Below are 27189 nucleotides of genomic sequence, written 5' to 3' on the forward strand. Positions count from 1 at the left end.
CACACCACTGACCACTGTCCTCTAATGTCTCCCTGTTCTTAAAGGAGAGGTCATTTGTCTTTTGGGCAGAAGGTGGTATTCTGGACCAGGAGGAAGTACAGTCTCTGTCCTTAGTTGGGTCTCTCCCTCTCCCTCTCCCTCTCCCTCTCCCTATCCCTCTACCTCTCCCTCCCCCCTCTCTCTCCTTGGGCTCCCAGGTCTCCCCTTCCAGCCACCACCTGGGTCTTTCCAAGGGTGGTCTAGGCTGGACGTCTCTCCACAGCAGAGTCAAGCCTATGACCTAGAGCTAGAAAGGGAAGCCACTCTCCACCCACCCCATCTCACCCCTGCTGACACCTGCCTGACTTCCTCAGCCTTCTCCCCATCCTCTGTCAGAGATGATGACTCAAACCTGGGTGTGGCTCGCACCCCCTCAGGTGTACTGGTCTCTGGGGGTAGGATTCCATTCCCCTCTTGAGGCCTGGCCCTAATGCCTGCTCTCTTAGGTAGGCTTCTTAGGATAAAGCCCTCACTGCTCTGATAAGGACCCTGTCTGCCAGCCAGTTTAGCCCCTGTCCCTGGATCCTTGTAGGTCCAAAGGCCTCTGAAGAGGGTGAGACCTGCTCGGTTTTCTTATCTTCCACAGCCCCAGGCTGCAAGCCTTCCATCTCCGACTCATTACTCCGGTTTCTCCCTGTTTCCTTCAGGGCTCCAGCTCATGGCAGTGTGTGGTTACCCAGCAGGCTCATGAAGGCCACCTCAGGAACCCAGGGTGAACCTCAGTGAGGAGTGCCTCCCTACCACCTCATCTATGGACAGCAGGGCCTATGGTCAGATATGGTCAGCGAGGGTGGTAGAAAACAAGGCCCAGCCTTAGCAAGGCCTCATGGCAGCACCTGCCTGTCCCAGCCTGTCCTGGGTACCCGGTTGCAGTCTCTACTATCTGAGGCTGTGTCTGCTGTGACCCACCACTACAAAATGGGTCAGAGTCAAGCCAGGTCCATAAACCACATTAAGAGCCATCTCTATGCCCACCTATCTACCCACCAAGCCATACCAGAAGGTGTCTTCCTTCCCACGGGGGAAGGAAGTGATCACTGGGGGACCCTCTTCCCTCAGATAAGGACAATTGTCTCAAGCATATAGCAGCCTCTGCTTTGCCCTTCTGGGCCACCCCTACCCCCACCAGAACCTCTCTTGCCAGAATACATTTCCAGGGTCTGTGGGCTCTGAGCTCCACTTATCACACGAGATAGGAGAGAATGGAGATAGCCCCTAAGCCAAATGGACTCTGCACAGTCCTGTGTGGCCAGTATTGTTTTCAGAGGACCCAGAGCTGCCTTGTCCCTGTCCTGGGAGAGGCTGGACAGGAGCCCTGGATAAAGCAGAGACTGGGCAGGTGCAGGAATCCACGTTCCTGGGTCTAAATTAGGTCACCAAGACCCTTAGGGAAGCTGGCAAATTCTCTTTCCCCTCTGCTCAGACCTGGCAAAGTCGGCTGACCGGCTGTTGAGGGGTGATGGAAGTGGCCACCCCAGGGAGGAATTCTGTAAGTTCTGTGTGGAGTATAAGACTCAGGACCCCAGAGGCCATCCTAACCTGTTCCTGTGGAAGGCTCCGTGGTAGAAGGGACATCTTGAATGCAGGAAGCATAGTCCGTCTCCTGGTGTGTGTTGAGGTAGTGTGTGGAGATATGTGCTGCTATCAGGGGCTTGGGCAGTTCTGTATGTGATATGGGTGGGTCTGTGAGGTGTGGTGTGCATGCTGTGTTGGGGAGGGGGGCGGGGTGTGCACAACTTTCTAAGGAGCGCAGTGGCTGGCAGGACACCACAAGACCACAGCAGAGTTCCCTGTGACCACCCAGGAGACAGGATTCTGAACCTTTCAAAAGCAGCCCAGCCACCTCGTCACGGCTATCATTCCTGCTCGTCCACCATGCACCTGGCTCCTTTCTGACCATCCCGTTCTTACAGGATGCTCATGACGATGAGATGAGGCAGGCTTTACTCCCATTTTCCAGAGGAGACTGAGGCATGAGGAGGGTTTAACACTGGGCATTAAGGCTGAGGTGGGATTTGAACCTGGTCATGGTGCAAAGCCTAAGAAGGCCGGTAAGGGGCTGAGGGCCCAAACCTAGGTCTCTGGGACCCATTCTGTTTCCCAGTTTGGCTGATACACAGCCTGTAGCTGTGGGAGTGGAAACAAGAATGGAGAGACTCTCAGCACCCAGGGGAAGTGCCTTTGGTTGAGGTGAGGGTCTTTAGGGTACGGGTAGGGGGTTAGACAGCGGCTAATTCCTGTAATCCCTGGATGAGGGGGTCTATGGAGGTCAGCCTAATTTCCTAGTGAGCACAGGTTGCAAGCACCAGTGCAGGGGTCTAGAACATTACAATGATCCTGCAATTCTGCAATAGGAACAGAAAGCTGTGGTGTCACCTACCACCACCACCACCACCACCACCACCCAGGCCAAGGCAGCCACTGGACACTGTTTAACCTCTTTCAGTCGGATCAAGAAACCTATCTTGAAGCCCCAGGCAAGCAGACAGGTGTCCTGGCTGGCAGGTGTGTTTCGGGACAACCCAAGGCATCCCTCGTGTGTCCCTCTTAGGCCTCAGCTCTCACCTGCTTCTGCCCATACTTGCTCTGACTCAGCAGTTACTCATCAGGCTGCCGCTCCTGCTAGGACTGTTTTTGGTTTTTTTGTTTTGTTTTGTTTTGTTTTTTTAATTTGGTTTTAATGAGCCAAGTCCTCTGTCTGTTGCCATAGAGACAGGGAAAGGGGACCAAGAGGCAAGTGATTGTCTGTGGAGAAGAACACCCATGTGAGGTCAAACAAGAGGGCCAAGGGCCGGTCATGGGCTGAGGGTCCCTGCAACTGGTATGCTGCAAGTCTTGAACCAGCCCTGCATGCTGGCTCCCTGGGCTTGGTAACTCGCCCCAGGCTATAGCATGCCCAGGTATTGAGTATAGAGGGAGGAGTGAGTCTGGGTTTCCCCATCCCTCCTGGAGCCTTGGCTGGGGCTGCCCAAAGCTCTAGCCTGTTCCCTCTAAGAGAGAATAAGAGAGACCTGACTCTGAGAGCCTATCCTTTTCTGATGCAGACAGCCTGAGCTCAAAGACCTAGTTCAACAACCCCTCATGGATCCCGAGATCTCTGAGATGGATTCTAGGGTCCTACCCTGGTCCCCAAAGTCTGACAGCCTATCCCCTCCCATCATGAGCTTAACATGTGGTGAAGGGGTGGCTCATCTGTGGGTAGGAACTCGATGTGAAGAGAGGAACCCACAGCTCCCTGCCTCCTGCCTGGCAGCAGAGGCAACTCTGCCTTTGGTGACTGTCAATGTCCCCACGTCAAAGGCTCTGGATGCAGCTGGGACGCTAGCTCTGTCTCAGAGTGTATCCTGGAGGGAGGTAGAGCTTCCTCTGGGCAACCTTTAGGTCAGTTTTCTCATGCATCCTATGTCCAAGGCCCTCTCCCATGTCCTTAGGCTTGGGTGGATCTGGTTATCTTATTTTATCTTTCCAGCATTCCCAAGAATGGGTCATTTTGATTGGACACATTTCCCAGATAGGAAGACTGAGCCTCCCGGTGGTAAACAATTGGCTCCAGACAGTGGCTGCTGCCTGGGCTCAGGGGGTTTGTTCTAGGTGATTTGATGGCAATGAGAGGGATCAAGTGAATGAGGCTGGCATGCACTATATGTGTGACCACTAACTGTCCTGAGAGGATACCTGGCTCACAGAGACCTTGGGGTCCTTTGGGATCAGAGACTATTCCCACCTAAGTCTGTACCATTAAGCACTGGAGCCCCCCAGCTTCCCTAGAGAACACCAGAGATGGGTGAGGAAGGCTTGCAGTACAGCGGTCACCCCTTATCTCTGGCTTTCCCCAGTCCTTGGGTGGGTTTCTGAGTCTTGATGGTTCTCAGGCGACCAGGATATAGAGCCCCCCACTACCACCCCCGCCTATGGCATTTGGAGACACCAAAGCAAGCACCGTTAGGTGAGGGTCTCTGGCCAATAAAGGGGAAAAGCAGATTGGGCCTGCAGAGAGGCTTGGAGAAGTGAAGGCAGAGGAACATTGGTCTTGAAGTTGCTCCAGACTTGGGGTGGCATGGGCAAACCACAACCCCTCTAGAAGCCCATGTCTCCTTGTGGAAACAGAACACTCCCCTGCCCCTTGTCCTGGAGCTGGCTCTAAACAGAACCCCTATCAATAAGAGGGAGAAGAGGTCTGAGGCTAGCAGAGGAACCACAGGACAGTCAGGCACTTCTCAGGGTCCAGTGAGGCTGGCTGAGAACACCTTCTTCCAGGACTGGCACTTTCGGCATCTCCCAGCAGTCGCCTGTGTCTTCCCCCTAAGTCGGCCTATCAGGGGAGCAGCCTCTGAGACACCACCATGTGGGTGAACCACAGCTGCAGAGCAGAGGCCTACCCACAGGAGCATTGTCCGGGTCAGTGTTCCCCCTAGGGTATTCACATTTGCCCTCACTGAGCCCATGGGCTCCCTGCACCCCCAGCTGGCACAGGCTGGGCTCAGAGACAATACACACAGCCCCTGCCTGCCACATACCTACAGTATGAGACTAGAGCTGACTCTCAACTGCCCGGTGTCCCCTCGCACTGACCCCCAGAGAACCCCACTGGGCAGAGCTAATGGGCCTGCTTGCCAAAGTGGAGGGAGGACAGAGCCCCCTGTCTCAGGGCAGAGCTGATGCTAAGCCTTTCCCCAGACCTATCTATCACTCAAGCTACCTGCCACTTCCTGGCATCTCCATGGGTCACAGATGCTATTTTTAGTATGCTATAAATGCCAGAATAGAGCTCACAATGACCCCATGGACTACACGGGGGAGGCCATGCTACAAAAGCCCTTGGCTGTCTCTCAGAAGGATTCTGGGAAGGGCCTTGAGCACCTTAAGCAAGGAGATGGACTGAGGCCCAGAGAAGGACAGCAGACTGCCCAGTACTCAGGACATGGTGGAGCCAGGGCTCACAGGCCAAGGTCACTGAAGTCAGATGTCAAAGGTCTGGAGTCACCTAGGGCCTAGAGCCCTTCTAGAAGTCCAGATCCTAAAATTGGCTACTTGGGTAATGCTGGCCCAGCCAAGGGGCCTTCCTGAGTCTCTGTGGCCACACACAGACCCCCCCCCCCAGACAGGTTTCCCTAAGCTTCGTACCCACATATGTTACACACTCAGAGTCTCAGTGGTTTGCAAATGCTAAAGCAACCCCGTGCGGTGTGTGTGCATGTCATGTGTCCACACGCATGTATTTGGGTATTCATGATATTCTGTTTGAACTCAGTACTCGGGAGTGTGCGGGAAGGTGGGTGCCTGTGTGACCTCTGTGTGACCTTGCTGCTCCTCCTTAAAAACAACATTGTCTTCAAGTCAATAATAATAATAATAATAATAATAATAATAATAATAATAATAATAATAAAAAGTAACCAACCAATTAAAAATGGGCAAAGAGGGGGCAGTGGGCACGGCCCAGTGGCAGAGCACTTGCATAGCATGTGGGAGGCCTCAGGTTTCATTCCAAGGACTGGAAAATAAAAATCAAAAAGGCACCAGAGAGGGAATATGTGGACAAAGACTCTAAAGAGATGTTTCTCAGAAAGAGTATGAGCCAGCGGTGGTGGCCCATGCCTTAAATCCCAGCACTTGGGAGGCAGAGACAGGCAGATTTCTAAGTTTGAGGCCAGACTAGTCTACAAAGCGTGAGTTCCAGGACAGCCAGGGCTATACAGAGAAACCCTGTCTCCAAAACAAAACAGAACAAGTATGAAAATGGCCAACAGACACATGAGAAGATACTTGGTGCCCAGGGTTACAGCAAGAAGCAGCTCACCCCCACCAGGATGCTGGGACTCAAAGCACAGCCAGGTGTGAGTAGGAGATGAAGCCAGGCCCCCAGAATCCCCCACACAAATGTTCACAGCGGCTCAAAGGTGGGCACAGTCCAAAGATGTACCAAGGATGGGTGCAGAAAAGGTGGTATGCTGGGGCTGGAGAGATGGTTCGGAGAACAGAGGATCCATGATAGCTGGTACACCTGCCTGTAACTCTAGCCCCAGGGGATCAACACCTCTGGCCTCCCTGGGCATCTAGGCTCTCTCTCTCTCTCTCTCTCTCTCTCTCTCTCTCTCTCTCTCTCTCTCTCTCTCTCTCTCACACACACACACACACACACACACACACACACACACACACACACACACAAACACATGATAGATAGGAGCTCACTATGTAGCTCTGGCTGTCCTGGAATTTACTGTGTAGATCAGGCTGGCCTGAAACTCACAAAGATCCACCTGCCTCTGTCTCCTAAATGCTGGGATTAATAACATGTTTCACTATGCCTGGCTTCACACATTTAAAGAGAAAGAAAGAAAGAAAGAAAGAAAGAAAGAAAGAAAGAAAGAAAGAAAGAAAGAAGGAAGGAAGGAAGGAAGGAAGGAAGGAAGGAAGGAAGGAAGGAAGGAAAGAAAGAAAGAAAGAAAGAAAGAAAGAAAGAAAGAAAGAAAGAAAGAAAGAAAGAAAGAAAGAGGGGGAGGGAGGGAGAGAGAGAGAAAGAAGGAAAGAAAGGAAGGAAGGAAGGAAGGAAGGAAGGAAGAAAGAAAGAAAGAAAGAAAGAAAGAAAGAAAGAAAGAAAGAGAGAGAGAGAGAGAGAAAGAAAGAGAGAAAGAAAGAAAACAATGGATTGCTACTTAGTCTTCAGAGAGAAGGGATGCTAACATAAAGTCCTGGGCCTTGAAAACATAATGTGCGGTGAACGAAGCCACACCTAAAGGCCCCACATTGCAGGCTCCCACTTTCAGGAGTATCTATGGCTAGCCAGGCCACAGAGAGGAAGTGAACTGGCACTGCTGAGGGCAGGAAGGTGGGGCACAGAAACTCAAGGCACAGAGATTCTTCTGGGGTTGAGAAAATGTCTAAGATCAATAGTGATGTGGAGACTCCAGACCTGTGGTGTGCACCACCCACAGAGCCGTTTGGCTGGCTGCAGCCTGTTATAGAAGTACTGCTTTTGAGGGTTCCACACACTCGTCCTATTCAGTGTGAGTCCTCATGTGACTGTCAGCCCCAGCTAGGTCCTCAGCTCTCCATCAAAGACTTGAAGCCAAGAAGAAACCAAGCCGGTGACTAGCCTGAGGACACACATCATGTGATCCACTAAGCTGGAGTCTGACTAAGGGACACCTGAGTTTCACTGTCCCTGAGGCCTAAAGTGCCAGACTGGAAAAGCTCTACACTCTACCTCCTGCCTCAGACCAAGGACTTCATATGTTGTCAGTCCAACATCTCTCCATCACAGACTATGTCACAGCCTGTATGTTTGTCCCACACCAAGCACAGCCCTGCTCCTGGCCAGACCACCCAGAGTCCTGAGGAGACATCTATAGGTCCCCCATCTTTCAGAAGGCTAAGCATGGGAATGGGGGATGCTGACCAAGGGCAAACAGGTTAGGCAGGGCTCCTGGCTGTGAGGTAGAGGGCAGCAGTTGAACTCTGCAGGGGTCAGCTGGAGGGCAGTGGAGGGACTGGGGTGAGACAGGCAGGGAATGAAGCTGGCGATAAGTCCTAAATGGTAGGAAAGAAAGACAAGCAAAGACCGAAAGAACTGTGCTTCAGGTAGGTAGACCATCAGTGCCAAAGTCCTAAGAAGAAATGAATTGAGCACCCAACGTTTTATCCCAGGAAAGCAGTGATGGTTCTCAGGGGCTCCATGCTATTGTTCTTGGAAGAGAATCAGGAAGATTTAAGGCTTTCTTCTGAGAAGACCCGGCATCCTTGGAGGTGTGGCTCTGATCTCAGCTGAATGGAACCCTTTGGGCAACTGTAGGGGTTTGGAGGCAGCAAGGAGAGGCAGGTGCAAGGGTGCCTGGGGGTGAGCCAATGGGATCAGCAGTGGGTGAAGGGGATAGAAGATTCCAGAAGGCCACCTATGTGGTGTAGGAGCCACTGGTGGAAGACATCACCAAGGGAGGAGATGAGCCTTGGGGGATTAAAGGGAAACCTTAGCTGTGAGTACATAGGGGTCTGAAGACAGGAAGGGAAGAGTAACAACTGGTACTCAGGCTTATTCCCAAGACAGACCTGCTGTGCCTACCACCAAAGCCAGCCCCAGAGGCTCTGCGCTATGTGATCCTGGCCAGGCCTTTCACTCTTAGGCCTCAGTGTTCCTAGGTGCAATGGGTCCCCTTAAGAAGCTCTTTCAAAAGGGGTAGCAGTACTCTTCTCTGAACCTTCTAGAAAGATCCCTAGGCTGCAGTAGGCAGGCACACGTGACAGTGGGGCAAGGATAATGATCTCTCTGCTCAGTCAAGATCCCTCCCCCCCCCCCCAGCCGACCAGGTCCCCAGGATCCTCATAAGTCTAGCACTGAGCTCCAACAGGATCAATCTATAACTGAGAAATTGAGGCTTACAGAGGTAAGGGCATCCCTGGACCTGTGGTAGCTCCTGATGTCCCCGGCCAATGGATGTAGTGCCTGTATCCAGGGGGAACCTCAGGCTGGACAGGATTCTGAGTGGCTACCGGGCACAGAAGTTGGAAAGAGGAAGGCTGGGGAGTCAGAGCAGTGTCCAGGGTGTCCCTTATGGCTGTCCATTCCCCAGCCTGGCCACTCAGCCCCAGCGCGGACTCAGTCCCCAGGGTCTAGGTGTAAACTCTGCCTAAATGGATCTCATGCCTGTACCCTAGCACACAGTGCCTCGGGCTGGGGACATCTGTGTGCAGTAGGGGGTGGGGTGGAGACAGGACAGTGAAGTGGGCCAACACAGATACCACTGAACCCATGGGGATCTCCAGGCTCTGCCCAGTGCAGGTCAGGCAGGCTGCCTCGAACCCGTGCTTACTTCTGCCCCAGTAAAATGAGGTGGTACCAAATGTCCCTTGAAGAGGCCCCCGAGAGTAAAGTAATGCATGGGAGGTATCACATGTGCCAAGGCTTGAGTACCACAGAGGAATCAGGTGACATACTGTATGTGCTGCAGAAACCATCCTTCTCAAAGTAGGCCTGACCCTGGGCCTGCATAGGTGCTGTGTATCCCATGTGTGAGTGAGGAATATGCACGTGTATGTGTGTGAGTGTGTGTGTATAAATGTGTGTGTGTGCATGAGTGTGTGTTCATGTGTGTGTGTATGTATGAGAGTGTGTGTATTTACATTTGTATATATGCACACAGCTATATATATATTAAGCTCACGAGCATACATACATGTGTAAGTAGGTGCATACCTGTGTGTGAGTCTGCAAGTGTGTTTGTACATACATACATCTGTGAGTGTGTACAGATGTAGTTGTATAGTCGCATATGACTGTGTGTGTGTTTCCATGTGCCTATCTGCCATTCTCTATCTCTGTGTGTCCCTCTGTCCCCTCTGGCTCCCACCCCACCCAGCCCCACCCGGCTTGGCTGAGTCAATGTCTCCGCTCTAAGCTCCTCGCTGCCGTTGTCATAAACAGAGCACCAGGGAAAGGCCTGCCAGGTCCGAACACGCAGGCCCGCCTGCGCCCCAGGCTTTTGTTCCGACCCAGGGTGGCCCGCACATGCTGCTGTGCAGCCCTGTAGATACTGCCCCAACTGGGGGCCCTGGGCCCAGAGGACAAGACCTAGCTATATGACAAGGGGACAGAAGGCCAGAGTCCTGGGGTCTGTGTCTCTTTGGCTCCTGTAGAAATAAATACTGAGGGAAGACAGAAGGACCCTAGGCAGCTATAGCCTCTCAGTCATGGTGCCTTGGGAGAGGGTTAGCTACTTTCCATTTCTCCCTCCCTTGGGGCTGCTGACAAAAATCACCTCTGAGAAAAGTGGGGGTTAGTCTCAGCCCCTTCTGGCATAGGAGGGAAAACCAGAGGCCCCAAGGACACAAAACTATACTCAAGGTCACCTGGGTGAGTTAGACCACTGGCCCAGGAGAGATCTCCCCTTTCCAGGCCTCACCCTGACTATACTCCTGACAGGGCCTGCCAACAAGGTGAAAATTCCAGCTCTGAACAAGCTCCAGGTGGCCTCTGAGGGGCTGAAGGATGGCCCAGTCTACTACACCCAGCTGCTTGAGAGATAGAGAAGTCATCTGGGAGCAGCTCTCCCATCTGTAAGCTGCCTTTCCAAGGAGGGGTGGAGTCCAGGTAGTAGTCTGGGGTCTCATTGCATCCCAGGCCAGCAACTGACTTCCAAACTCCTGATAGCCCTGGACACTGGGACCCTACAAAGAAATGTCTGTTCTGCTGCCCTGGCTGGCCCTGGTGACAGAATCTATGAGATGCTCAGACCAAAAGTCTGAAAACCTCAAGACTAGGGTCCCTCTGGCACTGCCACCTTCCTGCCCACCCATCCCAGTTCACACCTGCAGAGCCCCAGGCAGAACATAGTAAGTATTCAATGCTAGCAAGATGAACCACCACAGGAGGTAATAATGGTAGCCACTGCCCCTCACACTGGCCTGAGGTGTCCTATACGCCTATATTCAGTGGAAGTACACCTGTTGGCAGAGGCCTACAGCCATGGAGAAGTTAGGGCAGCCAGTGTCCTTCTGAGGACAGTGCCCCCTACCCCACATGAGCCTGCTGGCAAAGCCCTGGCAGAGCAGCAAGGACACGTGACGAGGAGCTACCCTCCTTCCCCAAAGGCCCTTGATTCTCGGATGACCTAGAACCTATCAATTGCCCGCTTCCTGGGGGGGGGTCGGTCTCAGCTGCCCCCTGCTATAACCCTTGTGGACCTGGTTATAGGGATGCTGGTCCCGTAAGAAAGCTCACGCAGAGAGCCAGCAGAAGTCAGCCTTGGTCTGCTCACGTGCACTCAGATTAGGGGCAGCCCTTATGCCTGGTCATGTCTGAGACCAGCACATGATGGGCAGAACTTGGCATTATAGAGCTAAGGACTGTGCAAACTACAGTCCAGGCCAGGTTCGTGGGTCAGAGGCTCCGGACTCAGGAGGAAGTGGGGCTCGTGCATGCTCATGGGAAGACCCTGCCTGCTCCTATTCTCTGGGTGCTCTGGCCTCTGTGAAAACTCAGGCTATTCTAGCAGTGTCTTCCCCTACCCTTCCGCCTCAGCTCTCCCTCACTGACCCCCCAGATTGCTCCACAAAGCACCTGCCCTTCAAGAAAAAAAGACTTTCCCCTTCCTAGCCCAGGGCCTTGGCACATTCTGTTCTCTGGATTTCCTTCCCTGATCTCCCCTCTGAGAAAGTCTTTGCTGAAAGTCCCGGCTTTATGATGGTGACTGTTGGCAGCTCCCGCACTTGCAAGAGAACCCAAATTTCTAGCAGACTTCCCTGGGATATTCAGGTAACCCTACACGAATACTTGCATGCCTCACCTCTGTCCCTCCCCCACTCGGGACAGAGCTGGGCTGCACTTAAAATGTATGCAACCCCAGTTGAAAAAGCTCTAGGCCACCACCTTCCCTGGAGCCTTGTGGAAAGACTACTGGACAGGCTAGAGAGTAAAGAGTGCCAACCAAGGAATACCACACCAGTGGCGGGCAATCTAAAGACTTCCTTGACTTTCTCAAAAGAATGGACTTGCTAGCACTCTCTGTGTGCCAGACAAGGCTAGCGTGGTGGTACCCATGGGAGTATTGAGCATCCTATCCCTGGAGACAAACAAGCACTTGCAAGGGTGTTGGAGAACTGTAACTTTGCGGAGGGGCTTTGCTGTCTTCAGGAGGTTTTCCTTCGACATTCAAGTTTAAGGACTGGTCCAAGGTCACAGGCAAGGCCTAAAGGGGGCTGTCTCACCATCCAGACCATTGCCCCTCTCGGGGACAATCATTAATTGGCCCCGCTTGAGAGGCTGCTCCCATGAGAGCACCCCGGCTGCCTGCCAGCTCGCAGCCCGGCTTCCGGGCATGTCCAGGCATCCAACAAGCCTCTCCAAGTGGCCAGCTCAGAGTACAGCCAGCCTGCTGCTTTTGACTCCCAGCCACTGAGAAGGGAGAAGAAGCCTTCCCATATAGGCAAAGCCCCTGCGGTTCCCGCCCTTGCTCCATCAGCTCGGCCTGGGGCCAGAGTGTCTCTGCTTGTGTACAGCAGGAAGCCACAGGAGGCTACAGCAGGGCAGCAAGACCCAGGCTGGGCTCCAGAAAGCCTGCCCATCCCAGGGCAGGGAGGGCTAGGGACAGGCACAGGCTGACCCAGCGTCAGGGTGTGGGGAAAGCCCCCCAGGAGGAAGACAGATAAGCTATAAAGAGGTATAGCAGAGGGGAGAGACCTCAGATTGAGAAACTCTGCTCAGGCAGAGAAGCCAGATGTGGCTGGGGCTCTGGTTAGAGGGAAGCAAGGTGAGCTACTCCAGGCTTAGAAGTTACCCTTACCTTAGGGCAGTAGAGAACATCTGCAAAGATTAAACATCATTGGTTTGGTTGTTTTGTTTTGTTTTGTTTTTGCTTTGTTTTGTTTTGTTTTGTTTTCAAGACAGGATTTCTCTGTGTAGCCCTGGCTATCCTGGAACTCACTCTGTAGACCAGGCTGGCCTTAAATTCAGAAATCCACCTACCTCTGCCTCCCAAGTGCTGGGATTAAAGGCATGTGCCACCACTGCCCGGCTAACATCACTGGTTTTTATTGTTGACCATGGATTAGAAGCAGAGTCTCAGGTAGACTTGGTGGCAGTAGCTGGCAAAGGTGGAGATGCCAGGCCCCGCCTGCAGCATCCTGACTTAGGAGGAGCTGAGGAATCAGACCCAGATCCCTTGGTGTCCGATGCCTGATATCTACCCATAGAACCGAAGGGAAAGGACACAGAGTGGCTGCTGTCTGACCCGGTAACTGGGTCTGTGGAGGGCAGGAGGCATTCACAGCTTCCAGGGGAAGAGCAGAGAGAGAGAAGCAGCCCTGACAGAGATCAAAGGGTAGGGTAGAGGGGTGGAGAGTGGAAATGACATCAAGTAGTCAGGTAGGTGGGGAAGCCATGCAGAAAAGCCAAGGTGTCTGTGGGTCAGTGAGACTCAGAACATCAGGGGACAATGGGCTGTCTGGGTGCTGTGGAAGAGTCCTGCATGTGTGCCTGGGGATAGGCCACACCTTATCCAGGGCTAGGCAAAAGACAGCTAGAGGCAGAAAAGGACTCAAGTTGGTGAATCAAGATGGGAGCCAGGGAATGGGGACAATCAGCAACACATAGGCCACCAATGTCTTAGACGAGAAGCTACATGGGCTGGACAGTGGTGGTGCATGCCTTTAATCCCAGCACTTGGGAGGCAGAGGCAGGAGGATTTCTGAGTTTGAGGCCAGCCTGGTCTACAGAGTGAGTTCTGGGACAGCCAGAGCTACATGGAGAAACCCTATCTCGAGGGAAAAAAAAAAGCTATATGGAGCAGACAGTTGTGGGCCAGGTTATTAGGAACCCTACCAAGGGCCCTGAAATGTTTTTGAAGGTGGGACAAAGGGCCAGGTTCTCCCTAGGTGAAGCACCTGAAGCAGGAATGGTTTTCTCCAGAGTAGGGGCACAAAGAGTAAGAAGCACAAACAGTTGAACAACAGCCTCATTAACAGCCAGGTCCCCAAAGGAGCAAGGGGCAGTGGGGAGACACAGACCAGCCTAAGGACAGAGCTGTGCTCCTCCTGACTGCTGGTGGGTCCAAGGCCATTTCCCAAGTGTCAGAAGGGGACACTGCAAGGTAAGGGGACACCTGTGGGGCCAGCATTAGTCCTGTACTCACGTGGCACCTGCAAAAGTGGGTGGGAAGCTACACAAGGCGGATACTTCTGCCCACTACTGCCCTCCCCACCATTTCCCCCCCCCACTCCACAGCTGGCACCTGGAGGGAGCGATCTGCACTTGGGTGGCACAGCCCCGGGGAGGAGGCGGTGCCATGCTCCTGGCCGCACTAGGTGCCACCCACAGGCTGCTCACCGCAAAGGGGCCCTCAGGAGTTTTCCTCTGCACCAACTCCAGCCCTGTGCTGGTGTTTGCAGCCCTGTAGAGCGGGCTCTGGACTGAGTCCTGTGGCAGCTGCAGCCCCATGGTGTATGGGAGACCCCACGGCCTGAAGGCTAGGCAGCTAGCAAGCCTTATACTGTTCTTCGATCTTATCTAGAAACAGCCAGAGTCACTGTCCTGACCATGTGCAGCACACAGCATTTGTTGAGCACCTACTAAATTCTGATGCTGAGACCCGGACTAGAGCCTACTGACTCAGAGTTCATACTACCAGTGGGGAGACCAAGGCTCAGAATAGCTCTGAGCTCACACAGCTGGATTCGGATGCAGATACTTTCTGGAAATTTCCTTGAAGCTTCTTCCTAGCCCTGAATCGGATCCTCCCTTGGCTTTGTTTAGAGAAATGTTGCCCACACAGTGCTTCAAGGACGGGCAGGCACCACCACGCATCCAAAGGACTGTGCTCTCGGTAGCCACCCCACCTGACATGTTCTAGTAGATGATCGCTGTCTTCAAAAGGAATACCACCCCTGCATTGCCCAGACCCACCCCTGATCATGGTACCCTTTTTCCTTCGGGGTCAGAGCCCTCTTATAGGCTCTAACTACTGGAATCGCTCAGCAAGAAGCAGATGGCATCTTATGGTCCCCTTCCAAATGGCACCCACAGAAAGTGGTGCAGGGACCTGGTTTCTTGAAGCTACTGAATAGGCCAACCCACTGCATCAAATCCTTTCTCTGCTTCTGTCTGCATGGGTCACTGTGTCCCCACCCCACATCCCAGAGCTAGGCCACTCATCCATACACATAGGCTGTGTGGCTTGGCCTAGACTTGGCTTGGCTGCTGGGTGACCCGGCCCCCAGCCCACAGGCCCAGAGACGCCCTTACCTACTCGGAGTTCTTGCCCGAAGACGGTCTTCTCGCCCAGGGCGGAGCAGTTCCAGCGGCCGAATCGGAACTGGTGCTGGCACTCGTCGATGCCCATCTGCGCCCCCTCCCCGATCACAATGATGGCATCGGGTCGGCTCTGGCAGATGGCACGCTGCCGTGGGGCCAGGCCAGGAATCTTGTTGCAGATGATGTTGGCTCCCAGGGCCACCACGGATGACAATGCTCTGCGGGGGCAGAGAGAAGAAAGGTGTTGAGAACCCCTCGGGCGGTCTGATGTCCCCCACTGGCACCAAACACCTCCTCCACTGAGCCCCACCAGCCCTGGAAGTGTTAGAACCGCAGACCAGTCCACACCTGCAGAAGCCACGATCCCCAGGCCTGAGTCAGACACACAGATCCTTCCAATCAGACAGCATCCCACCTGGGAACTGACAGCCTTGGCATAGTTCCCAGTTGTCTTGGCATGGCAGACCCTACTCCCAGACCACTGGGCTTCCCTCTCTGCTCCTTCTGAGCCCAAAGGACACTTCCTCCAGTTCCCACCTCTGTGTGACCTTGACAAGACACCCTGAGCCTAAGTTTCACATTCAGGGAATGGGTATAGACACCTGCTGCCCCAGCATGCGAGCACAGACTCACACCTAGAATAGCCCAGCCCCTTCACTGTCTAGATGAGTGGATAGACTGGGAAGAGACAGGAGCTGACATGAGATAAGCACCTACTGTGTGCTGGGCTGGGCTCAGAGACTGTGGTTGCCTTTGTAATGACTCCTGACAACTCCCAGGGAGGAAGGCTCTTGCCAAGTTCACTCAGAGCTTGGAGTATTATCAACACGGTTGTTTGTTTTTGTAATGAGGGGAAATTCGCATAACATAACATTAACCATTTAAAAATGTACAGCCCCGTGGCCTTTAGCACACACACACAGTATTGTAGCCTCCGCCTCTATCAAGTTCCAACCTTTTCTCCACATCCCAAAAGGAAACTCTGTACCCACGAGCAGGCACTCCCAGCCCCTCCTCCCCCCGGCCCCCCAGCAGCCACTAATCTGTTTCTGTTCCCACGGGGCTGCAGCTTGCACTCGCTCGGACAGTCTGTGGAATCTTACAATACACGTGGTCTTTGGAGCCGGATTCCTTGCATTCAGTGAAACGCTTGCTTTCAAAGTTTATCCGAGTCGCAGCGTACATCAGTGCCCTGTTCCTTTTAAAGGCTGAATAATATTCCATTTGGACAGCAGGCCCTCACTTACTGACCCACTCCTCATTGACGGACGTCCACCTCTCAGCTGTGGCTACGCAGGTGCACATGCCTGCCACTGTCTGAGTCCCCGTTTTCAATCGTTCAAGCACCCACCACTGGGAATGGACTTCCTGAGTCATCTGGCGACTCTTTGACCTCCTGAGGAATTACTAAACCATTTTTTCCACAGCCACTGGTACTGATCTTTCAGTTCAGGCAAGAGAAAGAACATTAAAACGGAGGAGCAGAGTACAGTCCTCAGGTAAACAGCCAGAAATCGGGCTCACTTGGTGGAGATCTGGCCTTCCACATACAAAGAGTCCTAAGTTACACATAAACTGGATGCGGTGGCTCACGCCTATATCTCAGCACACTGAAAGTAGAGGCAGGAGCATCAGTCCCAGGTCATTCCCCGCTCCTTAAAATCAGCCTAGGCTACAGCAGATCCAGTCTCAAGAACAAAAGAAAGTCTAAGGGTTTAAAACAACTGAGCTAGGTGGTGATGGTGGTGGTATATGCCCTTTAACCCACTCCCCAGAGGCACAGAGAGGCAGGTGGATCTCTGAATTCCAGGACAGTTGGGGTTACACAAAGAAACCCTTTCTTCCAAAATAAATAAATTAATAATAATAATAATAATAATAATCAGAGAAGGGCTTGCTTAGTAAGGAAGCAGCAGTGAAGAGGAACCACCAGGGGCCCCCAAAGCTGACAGCTAGACCTGTGGCTGTTCTTTAGGGACTCTGTGTTTTTCCAGGCCACCATACTCACCAGGCAGCTGGGTAGTCTCCTTGTGGCCTGAGCCCCCCGCCTGTGCTGCAACCCTGTGACACTCAATCTCTGTGGCACGCCCCACCTGCTCTACCTGCTAATCTGGCCAAGACCCCCCCTGGGTCTCCCATGACACAATGGGGTAAACACGCCCCAGGCTGGCGTTGAGGAAGGGCATCTGGGCGGGTGGGGCTGGGAGCGGACTGGAATCCGGGGAATCCAGCCCAGAGTAACAGTAGAATCCTCGGAGACCAAGCTGGGGAAACGAGATGGATGGGAACGCCATGCCACGGGGCACTGCCACCACAGCAAAGCTGTCCCTTCCGTACTAGATCTCTCTCAAGGGCACGCCTTGTTCCCAAGTTCTTCCAAGAGGCTTGGACCTCATACCTCGACTGCCTACCTGGGAGAGCACTCAGACCAATAGGCTGAACTGTGGGGACTTTCAGGGGTGAACAGACCCCAGGATGGACTGAAGGCAGCAAGAAATCACTGCAGTGGCCTCCCATCTACAGATGGCTCCCTCTACCACCCAGATCTCCACAGCTAGTGACTTTTTGAGACTAGACCTGCTGTAGTCCCTGCTCAATAGTCCCCATTGCCCTCTGCCTAGAAATATAAGCCTGGGGGGTTGACTCTGATGATCCCTCCCTTCTGTCTTCACTGTCCACCTTGGCAGTCAACACTGATCCCTCTGTTCGTATGCTGTCCCTCTTCTACCGCTCCTTCTGGAAAACTCTTCTCTCCCTTCCAGGTGTGTCCCTTCCACAAGCCCTGACATCGAGAAGAGGAACAGAGAGCATTTGTTCTGAGAGTCGAATCTCATCCCTCTGTACCCTGCCGATACTGTCCTTACATCACCTCCAAGTGGTAGATGCGCCCCCAAAATGCCAAGTCCTAGCTGATTCAGGGGTCCGAGAATGGCTATGTAGGGGAAGGGCCCTCTCCAGCTCCCATAGACTGCATGAGGCACACAAACCAATGCTGGATTTCAGCAAGCAGACGGATAACCCATTTTTGTAAAGGGTATTTCCCCAGAGACACGGGGGAAGCAAGCATCATGCACAATGAGGTACAACCTCATCCATTCATCCAGGAACGCAAACCTCTGCACGCCCGCCAGGGTCCCTGTGAGCAAAACTGAGGAGCTGTAAGACACCATGTGCGGGTGAGAGTCCTCCCGCACCACATTCCCTGTGGGCAGCATTTGGCAGAGAGTTAAAAGTCACACACAAAGCTGCCCGGAAATTCCATTTCTTGGCATAGATCCAAAAGAATTGAAGACAGGTGTCGAAACAAAGCCTTCTGTACAAACACTCCGAGCAACGCTATTCACAGTAGCCAGAGGATGGAAAGAACCCAATTCTCCATCGACGGATGAGTGGCTGAAAACAAAATGTGGTATGCCCATGCCATGGAGTACTATTCATCCATGAAAAGGAATAAAGCACGCACTCATGGCCCGGTATGGAAAAAGCTCGAAAAGATTATGCCATGAGAAAGAAGACAGACATGGAATCCCAGATGCTACCTGAGTGCACTTAAAGGTGAAATCCAGAATGGGCAAATCCACAGAGACAGAAGAAAGACACGTGAGGAGGATGGGGCAGAGAATTGACTGCTGACTAACAGTGGAATTCCCATCTGAGTGATGGAGTTCTGTAGGCTGATGGCCCTGCGACGTTACAAAAACATGCAATGGCACCATTTTGTGCTTTAAGATGGACAGAACAGCAAATTTCATTTTATGTGCCCCTCAACCGCATTTAAAAACAAAACAAACAAACAACTACAATACACCTATATACAACTCTATACACCTCAAGGTAAGGGATCCATTTAGAAGGAGGCTTTCACCAGATATGGGTGTTGGTGCTGCCAAGATGGGACTTCTACCTCCTCAGCCCACATGCCCTGGCCAGCGTGTGAATCAGAGCCTACAAAGGATATCGCCTAAGTGACCAGGTACCGTCACCAATTTGAAGCTGACAGCAAACTTGTCTTCCTTTGCACTAGAGGGCATTCCATGGACAGTACTCAACACTCCCTTCAGAAGCCAGCCTCTGTGGTGTCCCCCTTGCGCCTCAACCCTGCAAGGACTCTGCTCTGCAAGGATGGAGGGTTGAGTGCTCTGTAGGGGTACCAGGAGGTGAGTACTCAGAGAGGCTGGGGGAGGGGACTAGGAAGGCCTCCAGTCCCACTCAGAGCTGAACTGGGCATTGGGAAACCAGATAGAGCTGGTAAGCCCAGAGAGAGGTGGGAGGTGGGGGGTGGGGGGGTGGAGTGAGGATGCGGATTGGCCCTCCTTTCTTTTTTTCAAATAATTTGGTTTTTAAAATTTATTGTTTATTTAGTGTGTGTATCCACATAATTGTGTCATAGCGCACGTGTGGAAGGTCGGAAGGCAACTTATGAGAGTCAATTCTTTCCTTTCACCGGATGGGACCTGACCATCAAACTCAGGCTTGGTAGAAACACCATTAATTCATGGAGCCTTCTCTTCTATATTCTCTCTCTCTCTCTCTCTCTCTCTCTCTCTGTCTGTCTGTCTTTGTCTCTCTGTCTGTCTTTGTCTCTCTGTCTCTCTCTGTGTCCCTCTCTGTCTCTGTCTCTCTCTCTCTCTTTGTCTCTATGTCTTTGTCTCTCTGTCCCTCTCTGTCCTTCTCTGTCTCTCTGTTTCTCTCTCTGTGTCTCTCTCTGTGTGTCTCTCTGTCTGTCTCTCTCTCTCTGTGTCTCTCTGTGTGTCTCTCTGTCTCTCTCTCTGTCTCCGTCTCTGTCTCTCTCTCTCTCAGACAGGTCTTACTCTGTAACCCAAGCTGACCTTGAACTCAGGCTATAATCCCTCCTCTAGCCTCAGCCTCCTTCAGTTGGGGCTGTAGGAGAGTAAGTGCCACCCTGTCACACTAGGCCTGGTAGGGTTTGGTTTTGTTGTCCTCAAAACCCATCTAAGTCACTTCCTTGCTGAAAAGCATTCATTCATTCATTCATTCATTCATTCATCTGGGCTTATGGTACAGAGATCTAGTTACAGCTTTCCACACACTAACTCCCAGACACCAAGTGGTCATATCCCGAGTACCTAGAACAGGTTAGACCGTGGACAACCAAGGCTTTGCGAGAGGGGAGTGGACTAAAGCCTACGAGTGGGAAACATGGCTAAAATCCTAAAAGCTAAGTAGCGGGTGCCAGCGGGAGACTAGTGGCATGTGGGGCCTTGCTGGGGTTTTTGGCAGTGGGATGACAGTATGGCTGGCACCCTCACCAGGCCACCCTGCAGGTGGGCCCCAGCTCTCATCCCACAGTGGGAAAACCCTCTTCCCAGCCAGCAGCTGCCTGCTCAAGTGTCCAAGTGACCAGACCAGGGAGGGCCCTCGAGCGGAGAAGCCTGGCAGGGGTGCGTGTGCCTTGGTGGCTGACTTTTTTTCCGCGGAAAAATTCTGTTCTGGGCTTGTCCCTCAAACTGCTCAGGGGCCCTAGGACGTGGGCAGAGAGCCAGGAACAGTGGGCCACACTGGGAGCCTACAAACTTTTCTCACCTCTTGCCTGGATCAAGGTCCTAAAAAGGATCCCTGAGGAGCTGTGGGCAAGCCCGCCAGGCTCACACCAGAGGCCGGCAGAGGCCAGGAGGACCTGAGTCTTGTGATGCCCAGCTCTGGGTTTAGGTTGGGCACTGTGCCAGGAGGACTTCCCAGGACAACAAGAAGACCTTTCTACCTACCAGAAGCTTAAGGGAATGGGACTGCCTTCATGATGGGGGGCTCGAGGAGGGAGTGGAGGGCAGTGGGAAACACCTCAACCTTGCTAGCACTGTTCAATGGTAGATATCCAGACCTCTAATGCAGTGGCTAGGGCCACAAACTGTGGTGCTGACACGATCCGTGGGAGCCCCGGGACATGCCTCTTCATGGCTGAACAGGGCGGGCTCAAGCACTTTTCCTAAGTTCTTTGTGCTTCAGCTTCCTCCTCGGTAAAAGTGGTGTGAGAGCATACTGGACATATGGCAGAGCTGATGGGGAGAGACTTGTGTGGCACATGCACTCATACCACAGCTAGTGTGTGGTAACGTTTCACGTGTTGGGCCAGCAATACCCTCCAGGCCTGAGGCTGGGATCACTCTGACTCTGCATTTACTGGACATACATGGCTGTTGTGCTCCTGGCTCCCACACTCCCCCTGGGACCAAGAAGGCACCATGCCTATAGCGGAACTCTGAACCACTCACTGAATGCCCACTGCTGTCTCCATGGCAACCCAAGGGGCCATCCTCAGGCTCTTCCTCCAACCTTGCCAATTCACTCTGTGTCTGAGACAAGGGACCCCAGCCAGTACAGTAACCAACCACCAGATGAGCGGTGGCCATGCCTAGGGGACAGAACCCCTCTTTCCGGTCAGGCTTGAGGTCAGCCTGGGGTGTCCTCCAAGTGTCCCCCTTCTCTGACATCTTTGGAGAGAACTAGCTCACATTAAAGGCTGGTGGAAGGGTGTCCCCTATGCCCAGGACTGAGGTCGCCACATCCTTACTTGGTGTGGAGGACACACCTGCTTCCTTCAGGAAGTAAGCCCTCCAAAGTCTGCCCTAGAGACGGGTAGAAATCTAACCTAAATCCTTCATGCTGCTAGTGTTTTCAGTGCTTGAGCCGGAGAAGACCTACTGTGTGCTAGATTGGGCCCAAGACCCACATAACGTCCCTATGTAAAAAACGTGTGATAAGATTCTTAGCCAGGCATGGTGGCGCATGCCTTTAATCCCAGCACTCGGGAGGCAGAGGCAGGCGGATTTCTGAGTTCGAGGCCAGCCTGGTCTACAGAGTGAGTTTCAGGACAGCCAGGGCTACACAGAGAATCCCTGTCACAAAAAAAAAAAACAAAGTAAAACAAAACAAGACAAAAAACAAATGATATTCTTTTCCCCAGAGAGGCTTGGCTGCCCTGGGCTGGCAGACAGGCAGAGAATCAGGGACTGTTAACCCCTCAGTGGGTTAACAAATGAAGGCTTCTAGTCAGGACGCTCAGACACATTGAAACACAGAAGAGTGCCCAGGCTCCTGGCTCACATGACCAGCTGAGTGAAACATGGGGTAGCCTCAGTCTGGAAGGCAGATGGCTCCAGGGGAGTCATGGGGTTCCCTCTCTTCATCCTGGGAGACAAGTCAGTGAAAGCCATGTCACTTACCTTGTCCTTTCCCATTTAAATGGCCAAAGAGAAATGGTGTCATTGCTCGACACAGAGGCGACCAACAGAGTAGCCTCTCCCACCCAGAGGAAGCCTCCAGCCACCTCGAAATCCACGGATATGCCCTAAGGTGATCACAAAACCAAGCCTCTGCACCCCCTGCTCTTCCCTTTAAATCTCTACCCACAGAGCAAACAGGCCCCTAAGAGCAGTGACCTCTGCCTGGCTTTTCTCTGGGCGGAGCCCTTTCCGCACGGGACCAGGCTGCCCCCAGGCTGCTGGGCTGGAACAAACACATGTGTGGAGAGTCACAGAATGCAAAGACAAGCACGGGACCCAAAGACAGTTTAGAACTGGAACTGAGACCATCCGGACCTGGAGAAAAACATGAAGCATCCTCTCTGGAAAGCAGGACCTTTAAAAAACAAAACAAAACAAAACAAAACAAAAAACAAAAAAACCTTCCCTGGGGCAGGCCCCTTAGCCCTCTGGTGCCACCACCCTTAAACTGCTCCAGCTCCTGCCTGGCCTAGCCCAGAGCTCAGTCTACACTGCACTGGCCCTGTCCCACCCCAGGGCCTTTCCCAGCCCTCCCAGCTGCAGCTGAAGCCTCTTGAACATCTTTCTTTGCTGCATTCTACCTACCCCGGATTAGGCCTCGCTCTTCTCGCTCCTGCTGTGCTGGACTTTCAGATCTGCTCCCTCTGCAGACAGACACATCTCCTCACAGGTATCGACCTCTCAGCCAGCTCGGAGCCCTTGGACTTCAGTGTGGGACCCCTGTCCTCTCCAAAGGCTCTGCCTTTTTGCCTGATGCTGACTCCCCAGGGCAAGGATTTCCCACCATTGCAATGTAACCAAGGTCACTAGGTCTCCTGTCCCAGTTCCCATTCTGGAAAGTAGGGTCAGGCTACTCTAAGCTTCCCTCTGGGCCCCCCAGCCTTGGCCCAGACAGCTACCCAGCTGCCCAGCAACTCCAGCCCACACTCCTGGCCCAGGGTGCTTTGTAATTCTTCCTTCTTGGGCATCCTCCGGTAAAATATTTGAAGAATGTTCTAATTATCTATGATCGGCCAGGAAGGCGGGCCTGGGTCCACTCATCCAGGAAGTAACCCAGCAAATCCCCCGGAGGGTGGGCTGAGCTCTCCCTCCGGTGGGCAGGTGTGTCCGGGACTTTTCCAGGCACTGAGGGGCCCAGGCGCTCTTCCCAGGCTCTGGATCACTCTTAGGGTGGGGGTGGGCGGTTGGTTGGGAGCCAGCACTAGAGGAACCTCGATGTTCTTGCCAGGTAAGTGGGGTTGGGAATGTCTCCGCAGTGCAGATTGGCCTGAGCCCCCAGATCAGAGTTCCCACCCACTCACACACCCACACACACACAGAGACATTAGCTACAATCTGAATTTGATTAGACTGACCAAGGAGAGCTCACCTAGGCCAGAACTGAGCACAGCAGGTCCCTTTGGCAGGTCTGTGGAACAGAACTGGTCAGGGCGGAACACAGCAGGTGCCAAGGCCCCTGCCCTCAGGCTACCTGTCTTCCCTCTGGTCCTCCTTCAGTCTTCCTCTGCTGGCTGGTAACCCCAGCTCAGAAACCTGGGCAGAGCATGTAGCTCCAAGCTGTGTTTTGTTCCTTGGCCCTTCTCCCTTCCCTCCTTCCCTTCTCCCCTCCTCTACTCTCTTCTTTGCCTTTTCTTTCTTTCAGGGTCTCATGTAGCCCAGGCTAACCTCAAAAGCACTAAGAAGTCAAGAATAACCATGAGCTTCCGATCCTCCTGCTTCTACCTCAAAGTGCTGGCACTGCAGCACCACCCCAATAGTGAGTACCTGGACCCAGGTGAGGCCCTGGAGGGAGTAGCAGAGGGGGCAGGTCCAGCCTGGCCATCCAACTAGCCCTTTAGCGTGCCCTGGCACATGGTCTACACCCATCGCCACAGTGCTGAAAGAGCATACACTTAGTTCAGCTTCCTGCTTGTTCTACTCATCCCTATAGCAGTTTCTGGGGTTGGACCTTGAAGCCTAAATGTACAGAGGGGAAAACAGACTGAGAGAGAGACCCAGAAGGAGGCAGTCAGGGGTTGCAGATGGCTGAGGGTGGGCAACTCTAGGCCTCTTCTTGGGAATTCATACACCTCCAAAACCCCTCCCTGGCCTGCTTGGGCCTCAGTTTCCCATTTGAATATCAAGGGGGCTGAGACGAAAGTCAGGGTACCTGTGGCTAGACCCCCCTCCCCCAAAGAGGGTCTTCGTGGCTGTGGAAACTAGGTTCCAGTTCTGCTAAGTCTCTGACTCTTTCTGACCCATCTGGGCCTTAGTCTACCCATCTGTCAGTAGTGGGGGACAGAGTCTGCCCATGGTTGGCAGTCCCTCCCCTCCAGCTTGGGCCCCACTTGCTCCTATCTTTCCAAGCCACTGCTCCCCTCAGCTGCTCCTGGTGTTCCCAGGCAAGAGAGTAGAGATTCTGCTAAGGGCTTTCCCACCCTTCCACATAGCTAACATTCCAGCCAGGCATCCCAGGACCCCACCCTGGAGAGAAAGAAGGCAGTCTGGGAGAAGCGGGGTGGTGAGCAGGAAGCCTGTGTAGGTTGGGGTGGTTGAAGATGGGAAAGCCACGCCCACCCAGTGGCACATGGCGACATGGGCAAAGAGCTTAAGGGGGCTAATGGGTTCACTGAGTCCTCATGGGGGTCACTGTCATTTCACTGACTGACCTCTGACTTCAGAAACTTCAGGGCCTTTCCTGGCACGCAGGGCCCAACATAACATACCAAGTCCTGGCCTTAATGGATCAGGTCTTTGCCCTCAGAAGGGTACCCTGTCTCTCCAGCAGTCAGATGGGACTCCTGGGTCCACTGTGCCTCCACCTCCAAGAAGCCTGTCTGACCCTGCTCAGTTCTCACTTTGAAAACACCGTGTGTGTGTGTGTGTGTGTGTGTGTGTGTGTGTGTGTGTGTGTGTGCCAGGCCCAGCACAGAGGCTGAGGTGGCTCCCCTGGCCCATACTCTTTGCTTCCTACAGTACAAATGGAGACAGCCACATTCAGAGATGCCAGGGCCCCCCCGAGGCTGTGAGGCTGGCTGAAGCCCAACTGGTGCTGAGACCCCCCCATAAGCCCAGCATGGCACTTGCTTTAAAACCTATGTGATACAAGGTGCCCTGAAGGCATGGCTGGCCAAGACACCAACCTGAGACATAGGGACAGAAGGACAGGTGGGTGTAAACGGTGGGAGGGAGTTGGCAGGCCCCACTGGCCTACCGCCAGTTTGGGAGTCTAAACACTGGATGGCTGAGCCAGCACTTCCTGGGATACTGAGTATGTTCTGAGCTGTGAGTCTGGGGACCAAGTCCCACACATGGAGGACAGCAAGTCACCATCTCTCTACAGACAGACCTCAAGGCAGGGCTGAGTTCTTATGCAGAATCAGGTGGGAGACAGAGCCTAGAGAGGGTGGGGCCTGCCTGACCACACAGCAAGCACCCAGGGCAGTGTGAGCCTCAGCCAGGAGCCTGCCCATTCCTGACATCTTTTGTCATCACAGCTGGGGCCTGTCTGAGTCAGAAGCCCCCTGGGGACTGTACCATGATCCCTCACCTTAGGATGTTCCCCATGACCTTGATGGCTTCCCCAGTCAGCAGCCTCAGAATGAATGCCCTGGGAAGGGGGCCACTCAATCCCAGTGGCTAGCCTGGCTAGCAGCCCATTATTCCCATTTTCCAGAGGATGCTCAAAGAAGGGCTGTGTTTGGTCCAAGGCTGAATAGTAGCTTGGCAGCAATAAAACCAAAGGCTTTGTCTCTGCCTCCTTGATACCTTCCCGCTGCAGCTGTGGCTACCCTGTTCCTTCCTGCTACAGGAGTCCCCGCATTGGAAGGCACAGGCGAAGAGGGGTCTGGCCTTGTAGCCCTGACTACACACCCTGTCCCATTGCTCTGTCTGTGTGTGTGTGGGGGGGGGGGAGGTGTCCAGAAAGCATCACTGACCTACAAGCCGCCAACCTATGTTGCCTCTGGAGCAGGGCTATCACACACACACACAAAAGGACTTCCCTCAGGTGGAGTCATTGTCACATACTCTACCACAACCATGCCAGGAAGGAAACGCAGAACCTCAGGCATGGCCGCCACAGGCGCCACAGCCTGAAGGGAAGGAAGCTGTCCAGCTCTATCTATCCTGTACCTCACCCTCTGCAAGAGGACAGACATCTAAGCACTATTCTTCCTGAGCATTTTCAGGGCTGTGTCCCTGGAGTCCCTCATGCTATGCATCTCTGTCCCAGAGCTGTGACAGGGTAAATAGCAGCTAGAATTGTGAGCCCCTGGCAAGCACTCTCTCTACACCACCTGCCTGCCCAACCAACCTCAGGCTCGCTCATTTTGCACAGTGCTTTGGCCATGGTACATTCAAGCCCATCCAAAGGTTCAAAAGGTCACCCCGAGAAGCTGGCAGGCTTAATCTGGTGCTCCACCCTGTGGCAGGGTCACCAAAGGGAATGTCAGCCCTGCTTGGTCCACAAGAAGGCCACTCCAGCACTCCGGTCTACTGGAACATTACGGTGGCTTAGATTCATCCTTTCCCCACAGGCCAACCTGGTCTACCTGACCACAGAAACACAGAGATAGCAGGTTGACAAATCTGGCTCCTGGGGAGGGTCAGCTCTTGGAAAGTCCCAGCACTTCCTGCTAGAGGTGAACCTCCCAGAAGGTGTTCAGACTCAGCCCAGCCCTCAGTCTCTGCCTCAACCTCAGACTGATAGAGGTGACTTCTGAAGCATCTCGGGTCACCCTACTCCGGAAAACCTTCCCTGGGTCATCCTTACTAACAGGAGGTCAGGGTCTCCGCTATGGGAGCTGCAGGGTTCTGTGTGAACTTGGAAGAAGGTGGGCAGGAAAGGCTGAGGTAAATTAAAGGAGTGTGAAGAGTCAAGTGAACGCAGTAGGAATTGCCAGAAGGGCTCTAGAGCCACGCCCAGATGGAAAACCAAGATCTCAAGTAGCCAAGGATACCTCAAGTCCATGCCCAGCCGCACCCAAGAGTATATCATGACGAACACACTGAACCTCCATACAGGTCACAAGGTGGCTGGCCAGACCTACCTACCTACCTATCTACCTACCTTTCTCCCTGTTAAAGCTGGCCTCAGAGCTGTTAGAGCAGTGCCAAGCCAGGCAGCGACATCTACATCCTACAAGAGCATCACATCTCTATCCCCAGAACTAAAGCAAAAACTAG

At 53.3% G+C, this 27189-nt stretch overlaps 1 protein-coding gene across 3 annotated transcripts in view; it reads right to left on the reverse strand.

The window, feature by feature from the left end:
- Positions 1 to 27189, reverse strand: part of Wnt7b (wingless-type MMTV integration site family, member 7B) — a 46385-nt gene that overhangs the window by 8693 nt on the left and 10503 nt on the right. For all 3 annotated transcript variants that reach the window (NM_009528.3, NM_001163633.1, NM_001163634.1), the window contains exon 2: positions 14774 to 15000. In NM_009528.3, the coding sequence (NP_033554.3) occupies positions 14774 to 15000 (227 nt within the window). The remainder of the gene's footprint in view (positions 1 to 14773; positions 15001 to 27189) is intronic.

Source organism: Mus musculus, chromosome 15 (genome assembly GCF_000001635.26).
Source record: "Mus musculus strain C57BL/6J chromosome 15, GRCm38.p6 C57BL/6J".
NCBI lineage: Eukaryota > Metazoa > Chordata > Mammalia > Rodentia > Muridae > Mus > Mus musculus.